General features: G+C 46.2%; 1 protein-coding gene across 1 annotated transcript; it reads left to right on the top strand.

Moving 5' to 3' along the window:
* LOC125554983 (uncharacterized) lies at nucleotides 1-3,462 on the top strand. Its single transcript, XM_087521103.1, has 2 exons — nucleotides 1-1,136; nucleotides 3,152-3,462. The coding sequence occupies exons 1-2, from the start codon at nucleotides 173-175 to the stop codon at nucleotides 3,460-3,462; spliced, it is 1,275 nt and encodes a 424-aa protein (XP_087377229.1). The 5' UTR covers nucleotides 1-172.
* Nucleotides 3,463-17,560: the final 14,098 nt, after the last annotated feature.

Below are 17,560 nucleotides of genomic sequence, written 5' to 3'. Positions count from 1 at the left end.
GTCGCCCATACAATCGCTGCCCGACGAACTACTCGAGGAGATCTTCTTTCGCCTCCCGCCGAACGAGCCCGCGTGCCTCGTGCGTGCCTCCGTCGCCAACAAGCGATGGCTCGGTATTCTCTCCTGCCACGCCTTCCGTGGTCGCTATCGTAAGTTCCATGGATCTCCTCCCATGCTGGGGTTCCTTTATTCCTGGCCCCTTGAGTTTTTCCCGAGGAAAGCCCCCTCCCCACGCTTCATCTCCACCATGAAATTCGGTCGAGACATTCCCGACAACCGCGGGGGTAACTATAAATACCCTGCGTGGGACTGCCGCCATGGTCACGTTCTCCTTCGGGAGAATTGGGCGCCCACGCACCTTGTTGTTTGGGACCCCATGACGGGTCGCCAAAGAAAGCTAAAAGTGCCCACGTCGATGGGCTACGCCGATGGGGCCACTGCACTCTTTTGTGCAGCGAGCGGTTGTGACCATCGCGCGTGTCATGCAGGGCCCTTCCAAGTGGTATTCTTGGGCCTTGACATGACAGATGATGACAATTGTGTTGCACACGCACGTGTGTCCTCGCCGCTGACAGGTGACTGGAGCAAGTCGTGCTCTGATGTTGAGTGGAGCGATATGTGCTCTAGTCTACAACTTGCACCTGATGTACTCATCGACTCAATGCCATCCATCCTTGTTGAAAACGCACTTCACTTCATGCTTACACATGATGAGGATGATAGTGTAGAAATTCTCAAATATGACTTGAGCTCTAATTGCTTATCGTTGATTGATGCACCATTGTCGGGGACTGTAATTAGCAGTTCCACTATCCTCATGGCGATGGAGGATGGAAGTTTGGGGTTTGCGCATGTGGACACAGTAAACCTCAACATATGGTTAAGACAACTGGATTCTAATGGATTTGCCACATGGACTATGCCTAGATTCATCGAACTCACGAACCTTATCCCTATTCAAAATCCAACCAAAAGGCTTAGACTGATTGGATCTGTGGAGGGCAGTGATATCATTTTCATAACTGCGGACCTTGGCATCTATGAGGTTAATATCAGGACACTACAATGGAAGAAGCTATGGAAGAGAGAGAAATTCCGTTATTTGATTCCATACATGAGTTTCTACAATCCACCAGGTACATCTATATGTCATTTCTTTTTTTGATTTGGAACAATGTTTATATAAATACTTATACATTAGTTAATGTATAATTAGATTAGTGATGATCACATAGAAAGTTATATATTTCATATGTGTGCGAACAAACTTCCAGTAATATATGTCATCCGTGCTCGATCAAACTTCAAGTAATATGGATCCTCGAATGTTACACCTAATTATGCTTACGTCTACTTAATTGGAAATTTTATCATAGCATCCTCTTTTTGGACTCACACTGACACAATTATATTTACAGAATGGCTGAGACCTTGTGATGTGGCGCATTGACAATGTTTGATCAAAAAGTCTTAAAGGAAGGGGCCACTCTCGTCAACAAGAAAGATAATCAACTCAGAGGCAACAAGGGTCTTTTGATGAATCATGTCACTGATTAGCACCTGGCCTGGTGTGGTACAATGGTTCTTTGCTTTCTCGTACTATTGTTCTTTTGCTAGTAAGCTCGACAATTCCTTGTGTTGTTGGCATGTGCCAGCAGGCGAATGAATTATGTTGTAATGAATCTCAATTTTCTCGCAACATCAACTTTGTGCTTTGTGGTTTAATTTCCTTCAAATTTTATTTGTAACTAGTAGCTTAGTCTTTCCATTTGAACTCTACAACTTGTACCCCTAGTTTTGATCTAGTCTCTAAATTGGTCTCCGAAAAGATGTGGCATTGATGAGAAAATGGTGACGGCATGTACACGGCTAGTGGTTTCTATCGCCCAAGACATGATATGATGATGGTTTTGCATGATGGCTCGTTGACATGTCTTAGTAAATCTTTTGGATATAAGTAAATGTTTCTGCGGTTTTATTTGTTTATCAAGCAATGTTACTGAATAGTATAACATATGAAGTAAAATCTTGAGCTGGAAACTGAAGGTTGATGGGATATGAGCTGCATGCCCGCATGAAGATCTCATAGAACTTTTACTTTGTTCAGTTCCTCCACAAATCTCTTTGGTGTTTGTTCAGTAATTGTGCCAATGCGGACACAATTAATAGGAGATTGTGACGTCCATGAAGTGAGATGGAGATGTGCATATGCTTGGTCACACGGTGGCGGAGCTAGCAGCAGGTTATGCCTGGGGCTATGCTATGTCGAGTGATGAATTTCTGTGATTTTATATTTTCTATGAAGGAATTATAAGGAAAGTTGTTGCTAGGCCTCGGGCTATAGCCATAACTGCCCAGGCCTGTCTCCGGCACAGTGGTCACGTATTTTAAGGCTATAGTGATCATTGCAGTTGTTTTGGGTTTTATCATATTCTAGATTGATTTTATTAAGACATTTTACTCAAAATCACGAACACACATTTCTCTCTCTATGTTTTTTGTACCTATATATGGAAGAGGTGGGGCTCCATTCCAAGTTCCTCGATAGCTGATGATTAACATTGTTCACCGTTCATGGCCAAAATAAATCTTATTAGTGCACATTCTTGGTTGATTATGTTGAAGAACCAGTTGCCACACCAGGTAATTAAGAATGTACTACTGATGTATGGCTACACTATGGTCCTTCGTGTATTGAGGCACTTTTACCACTAGACTCTAATCCTGCCATTATATATAGAATAAAACTCCTATTTACCTCGGGGGGAAAAAGATGGCCAATAGGAGTGAGCCGACATGGGTCTTGTGATTAACCATGTCACCAGCTGGTAGGTATTTATGGTGGTGCTGAGTTTTTCATGCTGTATATTTGTTGGATTTTTTGTAAGTTAGAGCAACTCCAACGCAAGGACCCAAACGGACACCGATTCTGTCCGTTTCGTGTTTGTTTGGGTCACCTGTCCGCCTAGTGGACATGGGGCGGACAAGCCTTGTATCCAACGCACGTCGATCCAAACTCTCCGCACCGCCCGCCCCCTCCTCTCTCCCTCGCGCCGCCCGCCCCCTTCTCTCTCCCTCGCGCCGCCCCTCCTCTCCTCCTTGCGGATCCCCTCCCGCACGAGATTTTTCTCTGCTCGCGCCTCTGCTGCAGCCAACCTCTGCTCGCGCCGCCGTCCGGGCCTCGAGCCCCAGCAGGAGCGCGCGGAGGAGCCCTGCGCCGGTGGCCTCGCTGGGGCGTGGAGGAGCGGCCGAGCGCGCCGTGGCGACCTGCTCCGATGGCCTCGCGGCGGCATGGAGGAGCGGCCGAGCGCGCGTCGGCGACCTGCGCCGGTGGCCTTGCTGCGGTGCGGAGGAGCGACCGAGCGCGCGGTGGAGACCAGCACCGGTGGCCTTGCTGCGGGCATTGCAGTCGCTGACATATGGGACCAGGGGCGGACACGAGCGGACGACAGCGGTGGATGAGAGCGTCCGCTTCCGTCCGCTTCGTACCCATTTGTTCCCAGATTTGGGTCAGGTTTGGGTCGGGGACGGACAGCAGGCGGACACGGACGTCCGTTTGGGTCGCCCCGTTGGGCTAAGTTTTCTGTCTAGATGATCCAAACGGACAAAATGGATCCTCCCATTAGAGTTGCTCTTATAGTTTGCTCTAATGTGGGCATGTCCGGAGCTGCTATTTTCTGTAACCCAACACATCCAAAACAATAAGGTACGGGAGAAGTGCGTCCTCTCGTTGTGTCCACGTTGGATTCAGTAAACGTCAACGAACTGCTGCGTGCGAATGAACTGAACCTGTACTTACATGGCAAACGACGTTGCTAGTACTACAGTAGTTTTGTTATATTAGTAGGAAAAATGTTACTGCAGCAGTACAGTACACACTGGTGTAGGAGGAGGAAAGTTACTGAACCGTACGTGTCTGAATTCTGAAACATTGACAAATCGCTAAGAAGAAACTGTACGTTCAATAAAATCTGAACATATTGATCACTATAAAATAAAGCATGCAAATATCATCACAAAAAATTTAAGTACATGAGGAAATTAACATCCTTTTCAAACTGCCTGATCCTAAACAGGATTGGTCGTCGTGCTTAAAATTTCTCTAAAATATACTCCACTACTCCGTTTGAATCGTCAAGAGAAAAAGCTATTCGAATTGATGCTTATGTTTCAAGCCGCCGACACCCTCCCACGAGCCAAGTAGCTGGCCAGCGTCGCCACCAGCTCGTCGCCGACCGGCTCAGCTCCGAATAGGCGGCGGCACCTCCAAGCCTCCCCCGCCGAGATCTTGCCCTGCTCTCGGAGCTCTCTGAGCTTCCGCATCATCCCCTCCGTCTCCAGGTCACGGCGGTGCTTCGCCACGCGCAGCCTCCTTCGGCGTTCCTCCCACGACACCTCGACCACGCCATCTTCGGCCAACGTGGCGCCCGTCGCGACCAAGAAGATGACGACGAGCATCAACTATTTAGGAAGTCCCTAGAAGCATTGGTTGGTTCATTATAGAAGATGTCAGGTATTTCATTTTTCTTAAGTGGATGATCAGGCAAAGCATTAAGTAATTGGCAAAGCCTCCCCCAAGCTTGTGGGAGACTCTTTTCTTTGATTTGTACAAAGTTAAATATTTCCTGTAAGGCAGCTTGTTTCTTATGAGCAGAAAAATATTTTTCAGAGAAGTAATAAATCATATCCTGAGACTACGCACACAACCAGGAGTAAGAGTATTGTACCAAGCTTTAGCATCACCCTTCAATGAAAACAGAAATAATTTGAGAATAAAGTAATAGCGAGTTTTCTCATCATGAGTAAAAATGATGGCTATATCATTCAACTTAGTAAGATGTGCCACAATAGTTTCAGTTTCATAACCATGGAAAGGGTTAGATTCAACCAAAGTAATTAACTCTGAGTCAACATAGAATTCATAATTCTTATCATCAATAAAAATAGATGAAGTAGCAAACTTAGAATCACATTTCATTCTAGTATTCAGAGATTTTTCTTTATACTTGCATAATAATTTCTCTAGATCATCTCTATCATTGCAAGCAAGAATATCTCTAGTTGTTTCTTCACTCATAACATAACCTTCCGGTACCTTAGGCAATTCATATCTAGGAAGGCTTGTTCTAGTAGGTGTTTCAGGAGATTCAGTTTCAAGCTCATCATCAGATTCAACAACATGATGTTAACTCTAGCAATTTTTTATCAAGAAATTCACCAAATGGCACATCATCATTATCAAGCAAGGTACTGGCATCATCATAAACATTATCCATAGTAGAAGTAGTATCATCAATAACTTGCGACATATCAGAAGTAATAGCATGTGATGGTGTTGCAAGTTTACTTATAATAGAAGGTGAATCTAAAGCAGAACTGGATGGCAGTTCCTTACCTCCCCTCGTATTTGAGGGAAAAATCTTAGTCTTAGCATCCTTCAGATTCTTCATAGTGATAATATGATAATAATCCCAAGTGACTCAACGAATATAGCTATGCTCCCCGGCAACGGTGCCAGAAAAAGGTCTTGATAACCCACAAGTATAGGGGATCGCAACAGTTTTCAAGAGTAGAGTATTCAACCCAAATTTATAGATTCAACACAAGGGGAGCCAAAGAATATTTGAAAGTATTAGCAGCTGAGTTGTCAATTCAACCACACCTAAAGATTAATTATCTGTAGCAAAGTGATCCGTAGCAAAGTGGTTTGATAGTTTTGATAATAGTGACAACAACAATAGTAACGGTAACAGTGATAGCAGTAGTTTGGTAACAAGTGTAACAGTGATGATAGCAGTAGTAACTTAGCAAGAACAATATAAGATAAATTCGTAGGCATTGAATTGGTGACTTGTTGGATGATATTCATCATGAGACAGTTACAACCTAGGGTGATATGGCAGTAGCTCCAGTTCATTGATATAATGTAGGCATGTATTCCGTAAATAGTCATACGTCCTTTATTAAAAGAACTTGCTTGACATCTTTTGTCCTACCCTCCCGTGGCAGCGGGGTCCATATGGAAAACTAAGGGATATTAATGCATCATTTTAATAGAGAACCGGAACAAAGCATTAACACACGATGAATACATGAACTCCTCAAACTACGGTAATCACCAGAAGAAGTCCCGGTTATTGTCACTCCAGGGTTAACGGATCATAACACGTAGTAGGTGACAATAACTTGCAAGATCGGATCTAGTACATGGATATAATGGTGATAACATAAACGGTTCAGATCTGAAATCATGGCACCGGGCCCAAAGTGACAAGCATTAAGCATGGCAAAGTCATAGCAACATCAATATAAGAACATAATGGATACTATGGGTGCAGTCCTAACAAAACTAACTCGATTACATGATGAATCTCATCCAACTTCTCATCGACCAGCGAGCCTAAGAAGAAATTGCTCACTCCCGGTGGGGAGCATCATGGAATTGGCGATGGAGAAGGGTTGGTGATGACGAAGAACGAAGATCCCCCTCTCCGGAGCCCCAAACGGACTCCAGATTTGCCCTCCCGGGGAAGAACAGGGCTTGGCGACGGCTCCATCTCATGGATCACGATAATTCTTTCTCCCTGATTTTTTCTCCGAAAATAGGATTTTATAGCATTGGTTTCAGGGTCTGCGGGGCCACCAGGGACAACCCACCTGGTGGGCGCGCCAGGAGAGGGGGCGCATCCTGGTGGATTGTGCCCACCCAGGGGCCCCTCTCCGGTAGGTCTTGGCTCCATAAATTCTTATATATTATATAAAAATTTCTCGCAAAGTTTCGTTCCATTCCAAGAACTTTTATTTCTGCACAAAAACAACACCATGGTAGTTCTGCTGAAATCAGCGTCAGTCCGGGGTTAGTTTCATTCAAATCATGCAAATTAGAGTCCAAAACAAGAGGAAAAGCGTTAGAAAAAATAGATACGTTGGAGACGTATCACCTCACAGCCCCTTACTCGCCGCAGCAGAACGGCGTCGTGGAGCGGAGGAACCAGACGGTGCTCGGGATGGCACGTTGCATGCTCAAGGCAAAGCAGGTGCCAAGCACGTATTGGGGGGAGGTCATACTCACGACCGTCTTCATCCTCAAGCCTGATGTACGCTTCCTCCGCACCTTTGGCTGCCTCAGGCACGTCAAGATGATGTGCCCACAGCTGAAGAAGCTCGACGACAGGAGCACCCCAATGGTGCTCATGGGCTATGAGACGGGCTCTAAGGCGTACAAGATGTACGAACCCATCTCGAAGTGTGTGCATGTCTCGTGCGACATCATCTTCGACGAAGACGCGTGATGGACTTGGGAGGCGTCAGGGAGGCCTCGGCAAGCAGCTCCTTCACGGTGGAGTACCGGATGTACTCTACAACCCTGGGAAGCAAGACCCCGGGAAGTCCGGAAGGTGTGGATCCAGGAACCGCAACCCCGAGAACAGCGTCCCCGGGTATGATGTCCCCGGACACCCCGATGCCAAGCAAGGTGGGTCCCGGGAGGCAGCTTGCGACCCCGTCAACAGCAAGGTCGGAGTTGTTCGACTCCGACGACAGCGTTGGCGTCCCCCCCATGTTTCGGCACATGGGGGATCTCCTCGGCGAGGCTGCAGCAACACCGCAACAGCCCGATGAAGAGGACGTTGATGATGACGACGTCTTGCATTGAAGGAAATATGCCCTAGAGGCAATAATAAAGTTATTATTTATTTCCTTATATCATGATAAATGTTTATTATTCATGCTAGAATTGTATTAACCGGAAACATAATACATGTGTGAATACATAGACAAACAAAGTGTCACTAGTATGCCTCTACTTGACTAGCTCGTTAATCAAAGATGGTTATATTTCCTAACCATGAACAAAGAGTTGTTATTTGATTAACGAGGTCACATCATTAGTTGAATGATCTGATTGACATGACCCATTCCATTAGCTTAGCACCCGATCATTTAGTATGTTGCTATTGCTTTCTTCATGACTTATACATGTTCCTATGACTATGAGATTATGCAACTCCCGTTTGCCGGAGGAACACTTTGTGTGCTACCAAACGTCACAACGTAAATGGGTGATTATAAAGGAGCTCTACAGGTGTCTCCAAAGGTAGATGTTGGGTTGGCGTATTTCGAGATTAGGATTTGTCACTCCGATTGTCGGAGAGGTATCTCTGGGCCCTCTCGGTAATGCACATCACATAAGCCTTGCAAGCATTGCAACTAATGAGTTAGTTGCGAGATGATGTATTACGGAACGAGTAAAGAGACTTGCCGGTAACGAGATTGAACTAGGTATTGGATACCGACGATCGAATCTCGGGCAAGTAACATACCGATGACAAAGGGAACAACGTATGTTGTTATGCGGTCTGACCGATAAAGATCTTCGTAGAATATGTAGGAGCCAATATGGGCATCCAGGTCCCGCTATTGGTTATTGACCGGAGACGTGTCTCGGTCATGTCTACATTGTTCTCGAACCGTAGGGTCCGCACGCTTAACGTTACGATGACAGTTATTATGAGTTTATGCATTTTGATGTACTGAAGTTAGTTCGGAGTCCCGGATGTGATCACGGACATGACGAGGAGTCTCGAAATGGTCGAGACATAAAGATTGATATATTGGACGGCTATATTCGGACACCGGAAGTGTTCCGGGTGATTTCGGAGAAAACCGGAGAGCCGGAGGGTTACCGGAACCCCCCGGGAGAAATAATGGGCCATATGGGCCTTAGTGGAGAGAGAGAGGGGCTGCCAGAGGTGGGCCGCGCGCCTCCTCCCCCCTGTCCGAATTGGACTAGGAGAGGGGGGCGGCGCCCCCCCTTTTTCCCTCTCCCCCTCCACCTCTTTCCCCCTCCTAGTAGGAGTCCTACTCCTACTAGGAGGAGGACTCCTCCTGGCGCGCCAAACAAGGGCCGGCTGGCCTCCCCCTTGCTCCTTTATATACGGGGGCAGGGGGCACCCTAGAACACACAATTGATCCTCGTGATCGTTCCTTAGCCGTGTGCGGTGCACCCTGCCACCATATTCCACCTTGGTCATATCGTTGTAGTGCTTAGGCGAAGCCCTGCGTCGATAGAACATCATCATCGTCACCACGCCGTTGTGCTGATGGAACTCATCCCCGAAGCTTTGCTGGATCGGAGCCCGGGGAGCGTCATCGAGCTGTACGTGTGCTAAGAACTCGGAGGTGCCGGAGTAACGGTGCTTGGATCGGTCGGATCGGGAAGACGTACGACTACTTCCTCTACGTTGCATCACTGCTTCCGTTGCGATCTACAAGGGTACGTAGATCATACTCTCCCCTCTCGTTGCTATGCATCACCATGATCTTGCGTGTGCGTAGGAAATTTTTTGAAATTACTACGAAACCCAACAGTGGCATCCGAGCCTAGGTTTTATGGTTTGATGTTATTTGCACGAGTAGAACACAAGTGAGTTGTGGGCGATATAAGTCATACTGCCTACCAGCATGTCATACTTTGGTTCGGCGGTATTGTTGGACGAGACGACCCGGACCAACATTACGCGTACGCTTACGCGAGACCGGTTCCCCCGACGTGCTTTGCACACAGGTGGCTTGCGGGCGACTGTCTCTCCAACTTTAGTTGAACCAAGTGTGGCTACGCCCGGTCCTTGCGAAGGTTAAAACGGAGTCTATTTGAAAAACTATCGTTGTGGTTTTGATGTGTAGGTGAGATTGGTTCTTGCTTAAGCCCGTAGCAGCCACGTAAAACTTGCAACAACAAAGTAGAGGACGTCTAACTTGTTTTTGCAGGGCATGTTGTGATGTGATATGGTCAAGGCATGATGCTGAATTTTATTGTATGAGATGATCATGTTTTGTAACCGAGTTATCGGCAACTGGCAGGAGCCATATGGTTGTCGCTTTATTGTATGCAATGCAATCGCGATGTAATGCTTTACTTTATTACTAAGCGGTAGTGATAGTCATGGAAGCATAAGATTGGCAAGACGACAACGATGCTACGATGGAGATCAAGGTGTCGCGCCGGTGACGATGGTGATCATGACGGTGCTTCGGAGATGGAGATCACAAGCACAAGATGATGATGGCCATATCATATCACTTATATTGATTGCATGTGATGTTTATCTTTTATGCATCTTATCTTGCTTTGATTGATGGTAGCATTATAAGATGATCTCTCACTAAATTATCAAGAAGTGTTCTCCCTGAGTATGCACCGTTGCGAAAGTTCTTCGTGCTGAGACACCACGTGATGATCGGGTGTGATAGGCTCTACATTCAAATACAACAGGTGCAAAACAGTTGCACACGCGGAATACTCAGGTTATACTTGACGAGCCAAGCATATACAGATATGGCCTCGGAACACGGAGACCGAAAGGTCGAGCATGAATCATATAGTAGATATGATCAACATAATGATGTTCACCAATGAAACTACTCCATCTCACGTGATGATCGGACATGGTTTAGTTGATTTGGATCACGTGATCACTTAGAGGATTAGAGTGATGTCTATCTAAGTGGGAGTTCTTAAGTAATATGATTAAATTGAACTTAAATTTATCATGAACTTAGTACCTGATAGTATCTTGCTTGTTTATGTTTGATTGTAGATAGATGGCTCGTGTTGTTGTTCCGTTGAATTTTAATGCGTTCCTTGAGAAAGCAAAGTTGAAAGATGATGGTAGGAATTACACAGACTGGGTCCGTAACTTGAGGATTATCCTCATTGCTGCACAGAAGAATTACATCCTGGAAGCACCGCTGGGTGCCAGGCCTGCTGCTGGAGCAACACCAGATGTTATGAACATCTGGCAGAGCAAAGCTGATGACTACTCGATAGTTCAGTGTGCCATGCTTTACGGCTTAGAATCGGGACTTCAACGATGTTTTGAACGTCATGGAGCATATGAGATGTTCCAGGAGTTGAAGTTAATATTTCAAGCAAATGCCCGGATTGAGAGATATGAAGTCTCCAATAAGTTCTATAGCTGCAAGATGGAGGAGAACAGTTCTGTCAGTGAGCATATACTCAAAATGTCTGGGTATAATAATCACTTGATTCAATTGGGAGTTAATCTTCCAGATGATTGTGTCATTGACAGAATTCTCCAATCACTGCCACCAAGCTACAAGAGCTTCGTGATGAACTATAATATGCAAGGGATGAATAAGACTATTCCCGAGCTCTTCGCAATGCTGAAAGCTGCGGAGGTAGAAATCAAGAAGGAGCATCAAGTGTTGATGGTCAACAAGACCACTAGTTTCAAGAAAAAGGGCAAAGGGAAGAAGAAGGGGAACTTCAAGAAGAACGGCAAGCAAGTTGCTGCTCAAGAGAAGAAACCCAAGTCTGGACCTAAGCCTGAAACTGAGTGCTTCTACTGCAAGCAGACTGGTCACTGGAAGCAGAACTGCCCCAAGTATTTGGCGGATAAGAAGGATGGCAAGGTGAACAAAGGTATATGTGATATACATGTTATTGATGTGTACCTTACTAATGCTCGCAGTAGCACCTGGGTATTTGATACTGGTTCTGTTGCTAATATTTGCAACTCGAAATAGGGACTACGGATTAAGCGAAGATTGGCTAAGGACGAGGTGACGATGCACGTGGGAAACGGTTCCAAAGTCGATGTGATCGCGGTCGGCACGCTACCTCTACAACTACCTTCGGGATTAATATTAGACCTAAATAATTGTTATTTGGTGCCAGCGTTGAGCATGAACATTATATCTGGATCTTGTTTAATGCGAGACGGTTATTCATTTAAATCAGAGAATAATGGTTGTTCTATTTATATGAGTAATATCTTTTATGGTCATGCACCCTTGAAGAGTGGTCTATTCTTATTGAATCTCGATAGTAGTGATACACATATTCATAATGTTGAAACCAAAAGATGCAGAGTTGATAATGATGGTGCAACTTATTTGTGGCACTGCCGTTTAGGTCATATCGGTGTAAAGCGCATGAAGAAACTCCATACTGATGGACTTTTGGAACCGCTTGGTTATGAATCACTTGGTACTTGCGAACCGTGCCTCATGGGCAAGATGACTAAAACACCGTTCTCCGGTACTATGGAGAGAGCAACAGATTTGTTGGAGATCATACATACAGATGTATGTGGTCCGATGAATATTGAGGCTCGTGGCGGATATCGTTATTTTCTCACCTTCATAGATGACTTAAGCAGATATGGGTATATCTACTTAATGAAACATAAGTCTGAAACATTTGAAAAGTTCAAAGAATTTAAGAGTGAAGTTAAAAATCATCGTAACAAGAAAATAAAGTTTCTACGATCTGATCGTGGAGGAGAATATTTGAGTTACGAGTTTGGTGTACATTTGAAAAATTGTGGAATAGTTTCGCAACTCACGCCACCCGGAACACCACAGCGTAATGGTGTGTCCAAACGTCGTAATCGTACTTTACTAGATATGGTGCGATCTATGATGTCTCTTACTGATTTACCGCTATCATTTTGGGGATACGCTCTAGAGACAGCCGCATTCACGTTAAATAGGGCACCATCAAAATCCGTTGAGACGACGCCTTATGAACTGTGGTTTGGCAAGAAACCAAAGTTGTCGTTTCTGAAAGTTTGGGGTTGCGATGCTTATGTGAAAAAGCTTCAACCTGATAAGCTCGAACCCAAATCGGAAAAATGTGTCTTCATAGGATATCCAAAGGAAACTATTGGATACACCTTCTATCACAGATCCGAAGGCAAGACTTTTGTTGCTAAATTCAGAAACTTTCTAGAGAAGGAGTTTCTCTCGAAAGAAGTGAGTGGGAGGAAAGTAGAACTTGACGAGGTAACTGTACCTGCTCCCTTATTGGAAAGTAGTACGTCATAGAAAACTGTTTCAGTGACACCTACACCAGTTAGTGGGGAAGCTAATGATAATGATCATGAAACTTCAGATCAAGATACTACTGAACCTCGTAGATCAACCAGAGTGAGATCCGCGCCAGAGTGGTACGGTAATCCTGTTCTGGAAGTCATGCTACTAGATCATGATGAACCTACGAACTATGAAGAAGCGATGGTGAGCCCAGATTCCGCAAAATGGCTTGAAGCCATGAAATCTGAGATGGGATCCATGTATGAGAACAAAGTATGGACTTTGGTTGACTTGCCCGATGATCAGCAAGCAATTGAGAATAAATGGATATTCAAGAAGAAGACTGACGCTGACGGTAATGTTACTGTCTACAAATCTCGACTTGTCGCAAAAGGTTTTCGACAAGTTCAAGGGATTGACTACGATGAGACCTTCTCACCCGTAGCGATGCTTAAGTCTGTCCGAATCATGTTAGCAATTGCCGCATTTTATGATTATGAAATTTGGCAGATGGATGTCAAAACTGCATTCCTGAATGGATTTCTGGAAGAAGAGTTGTATATGATGCAACCGGAAGGTTTTGTCAATCCAAAGGGAGCTAACAAAGTGTGCAAGCTCCAGCGATCCATTTATGGACTGGTGCAAGCATCTTGGAGTTGGAATAAACGTTTTGATAGTGTGATCAAAGCATTTGGTTTTATACAGACTTTTGGAGAAGCCTGTATTTACAAGAAAGTGATTGGGAGCTCTGTAGCATTTCTGATATTATATGTGGATGACATATTACTGATTGGAAATAATATAGAATTTCTGGATAGCATAAAAGGATACTTGAATAAGAGTTTTTCAATGAAAGACCTCGGTGAAGCTGCTTACATATTAGGCATAAAGATCTATAGAGATAGATCAAGACGCTTAATTGGACGTTCACAAAGCACATACCTTGACAAGATTTTGAAAAAGTTCAAAATGGATCAAGCAAAGAAAGGGTTCTTGCCTGTGTTACAAGGTGTGAAGTTGAGTAAGACTCAATGCCCGACCACTGCAGAAGATAGAGAGAAAATGAAAGATGTTCCCTATGCTTCAGCCATAGGCTCTATCATGTATGCAATGCTCTGTACCAGACCTGATGTGTGCCTTGCTATAAGCTTAGCAGGGAGGTACCAAAGTAATCCAGGAGTGGATCACTGGACAGCGGTCAAGAACATCCTGAAATACCTAAAAAGGACTAAGGATATGTTTCTCGTATATGGAGGTGACAAAGAGCTCACCGTAAGAGGTTACGTTGATGCAAGCTTTGACACTGATCCGGACGATTCTAAATCGCAAACCGGATACGTGTTTACATTAAACGGTGGAGCTATCAGTTGGTGCAGTTCTAAACAAAGCGTCGTAGCGAGATCTACATGTGAAGCGGAGTACATAGTTGCTTCGGAAGCAGCAAACGAAGGAGTCTGGATGAAGGAGTTCATATCCGATCTAGGTGTCATACCTAGTGCATCGGGTCCAATGAAAATCTTTTGTGACAATACTGGTGCAATTGCCTTGGCAAAGGAATCCAGATTTCACAAAAGGACCAAACACATCAAGAGACGCTTCAATTCCATCCGGGATCTAGTCCAAGTGGGAGACATAGAGATTTGCAAGATACATACGGATCTGAATGTTGCAGACCCGTTGACTAAGCCTCTTCCACGAGCAAAACATGATCAGCACCAAGACTCCATGGGTGTTAGAATCATTACAGTGTAATATAGATTATTGACTCTAGTGCAAGTGGGAGACTGAAGGAAATATGCCCTAGAGGCAATAATAAAGTTATTATTTATTTCCTTATATCATGATAAATGTTTATTATTCATGCTAGAATTGTATTAACCGGAAACATAATACATGTGTGAATACATAGACAAACAAAGTGTCACTAGTATGCCTCTACTTGACTAGCTCGTTAATCAAAGATGGTTATGTTTCCTAACCATGAACAAAGAGTTGTTATTTGATTAACGAGGTCACATCATTAGTTGAATGATCTGATTGACATGACCCATTCCATTAGCTTAGCACCCGATCGTTTAGTATGTTGCTATTGCTTTCTTCATGACTTATACATGTTCGTATGACTATGAGATTATGCAACTCCCGTTTGCCGGAGGAACACTTTGTGTGCTACCAAACGTCACAACGTAAATGGGTGATTATAAAGGAGCTCTACAGGTGTCTCCAAAGGTAGATGTTGGGTTAGCGTATTTCGAGATTAGGATTTGTCACTCCGATTGTCGGAGAGGTATCTCTGGGCCCTCTCGGTAATGCACATCGCATAAGCCTTGCAAGCATTGCAACTAATGAGTTAGTTGCGAGATGATGTATTACGGAACGAGTAAAGAGACTTGCCGGTAACGAGATTGAACTAGGTATTGGATACCGACGATCGAATCTCGGGCAAGTAACATACCGATGACAAAGGGAACAACGTATGTTGTTATGCGGTCTGACCGATAAAGATCTTCGTAGAATATGTAGGAGCCAATATGGGCATCCAAGTTCCGCTATTGGTTATTGACCGGAGACGTGTCTCGGTCATGTCTACATTGTTCTCGAACCGTAGGGTCCGCACGCTTAACGTTACGATGACAGTTATTATGAGTTTATGCATTTTGATGTACCGAAGTTAGTTCGGAGTCCCGGATGTGATCACGGACATGGCGAGGAGTCTCGAAATTGTCGAGACATAAAGATTGATATATTGGACGGCTATATTCGGACACCGGAAGTGTTCCGGGTGATTTCGGAGAAAACCGGAGAGCCGGAGGGTTACCGGAACCCCCCTGGGAGAAATAATGGGCCATATGGGTCTTAGTGGAGATAGAGAGGGGCTGCCAGAGGTGGGCCGCGCGCCTCCTCCCCCCTGTCCGAATTGGACTAGGAGAGGGGGGGCGGCGCCCCCCCCTTTTTCCCTCTCCCCCTCCACCTCTTTCTCCCTCCTTACTCCTACTAGGAGGAGGACTCCTCCTGGCGCGCCAAACAAGGGCCGGCCGGCCTCCCCCTTGCTCCTTTATATACGGGGGCAGGGGGCACCCTAGAACACACAATTGATCCTCGTGATCGTTCCTTAGCCGTGTGTGGTGCCCCCTGCCACCATATTCCACCTCGGTCATATCGTTGTAGTGCTTAGGCGAAGCCCTGCGTCGGTAGAACATCATCATCGTCACCACGCCGTTGTGCTGACGGAACTCATCCCCGAAGCTTTGCTGGATCGGAGCCCGGGGAGCGTCATCGAGATGTACGTGTGCTAAGAACTCGGAGGTGCCGGAGTAACGGTGCTTGGATCGGTCAGATCGGGAAGACGTACGACTACTTCCTCTACGTTGCGTCACTGCCTCCGTTGCGATCTACAAGGGTACGTAGATCATACTCTCCCCTCTCGTTGCTATGCATCACCATGATCTTGCGTGTGCGTAGGAAATTTTTTGAAATTACTACGAAACCCAACACTGATGGCTGGCGAGGAACCGACCACGTTCGCGGAGGCTGAGCAAGAGTATTGCTGGCGCCACGCGATGCTGGATGAGCTGGCATCGATCAACGACAACGCCACTTGGACACTCACCACACTGCCTGTTGGGCACCGAGCCATCGGGCTCAAGTGGATGTTCAAGGTGAAGAAGGACGAGCACGGCGCGATTGTCAAGCACAAGACGCGCCTCGTCGCAAAGGTCTACGTGCAGCGTGAAGGAGTGGACTTCGAGGAAGTCTTTGCTCCGGTGGCAAGGCTGGAGTCCGTGCGGCTCATCCTTGTAGTGGTTGCTCACCGCGGGTGGGAGGTACACCACATGGACGTCAAGTCGGCGTTTCTCAACGGCGACCTCAACAAGGAGGTGTACGTCTCCCAGCCTCCACGGTTTGTCGCCAAGAACCACAAGCAGGGTGTGCACAGGCTACACAAGGCCCTGTACGGTCTCTGGCAAGCCCCAAGGGCATGGAACACCAAGCTTGATGCAAGCCTCGCATCCCTTGGGTTCTCACGCAGTGCTTCTGAGCATGGCGTGTACTCGCGTGGCACCGTGAACACGTTGCTCATCGTCGGCATCTACGTCGATGACCTGGTCATCGTCGGGGCAGAGCCCGAAGAGGTTCGACGCTTCAAGGGAGAGATGCATCGTCTTTTCAGCATGAGCGACCTCGGGCTGCCCCGGTACTACCTCGGATTAGAGGTAAGCCAGGAGGGTGGTCGCACCACGATCACGCAGGCGGCCTACGCCGCCAAGATGCTCAAGCGAGCAGGCATGAAGGACTGCATGCCGTGCATGCTCTATTGGAGGCACGACTGAAGCTCAGCAAGGATAGCTCCAAGAAGGCGGTGGACGCTACGCTCTACCGTAGCATCATCGGGAGCCTCAGGTATCTTGTGCACACCCGACCGGACATTACGTTCGTTGTCGGGTACCTAAGTAGGTTTATGGAAGCCCCGACAGTCGATCACCTCGCTGCTGTCAAGCACCTGCTCCGGTACATCGCGGGTACGCTAACGCATGGATGCGTGTATCGTCGTGGCGACGGCGAGAGCTTAGTTGGGTACAGCGACTCCGACCACGCTGGTGATGTGGACTCCCAGAAGAGCACCTCGGGCATATTGTTCCTTCTCAGGAATAGTCCAGTCAGCTGGCAATCGGTGAGGCAGAAGGTTGTCGCCGCATCTTCATGCGAGGCGGACTACATCGCG

This window comes from Triticum urartu, chromosome 4A (genome assembly GCF_056163025.1).
Source record: "Triticum urartu cultivar PI428250 chromosome 4A, HENAU_Tu73, whole genome shotgun sequence".
NCBI lineage: Eukaryota > Viridiplantae > Streptophyta > Magnoliopsida > Poales > Poaceae > Triticum > Triticum urartu.
The sequence above is the reverse complement of the archived record's forward strand: the minus strand, read 5'-3'. Positions and strand labels throughout refer to the sequence as shown.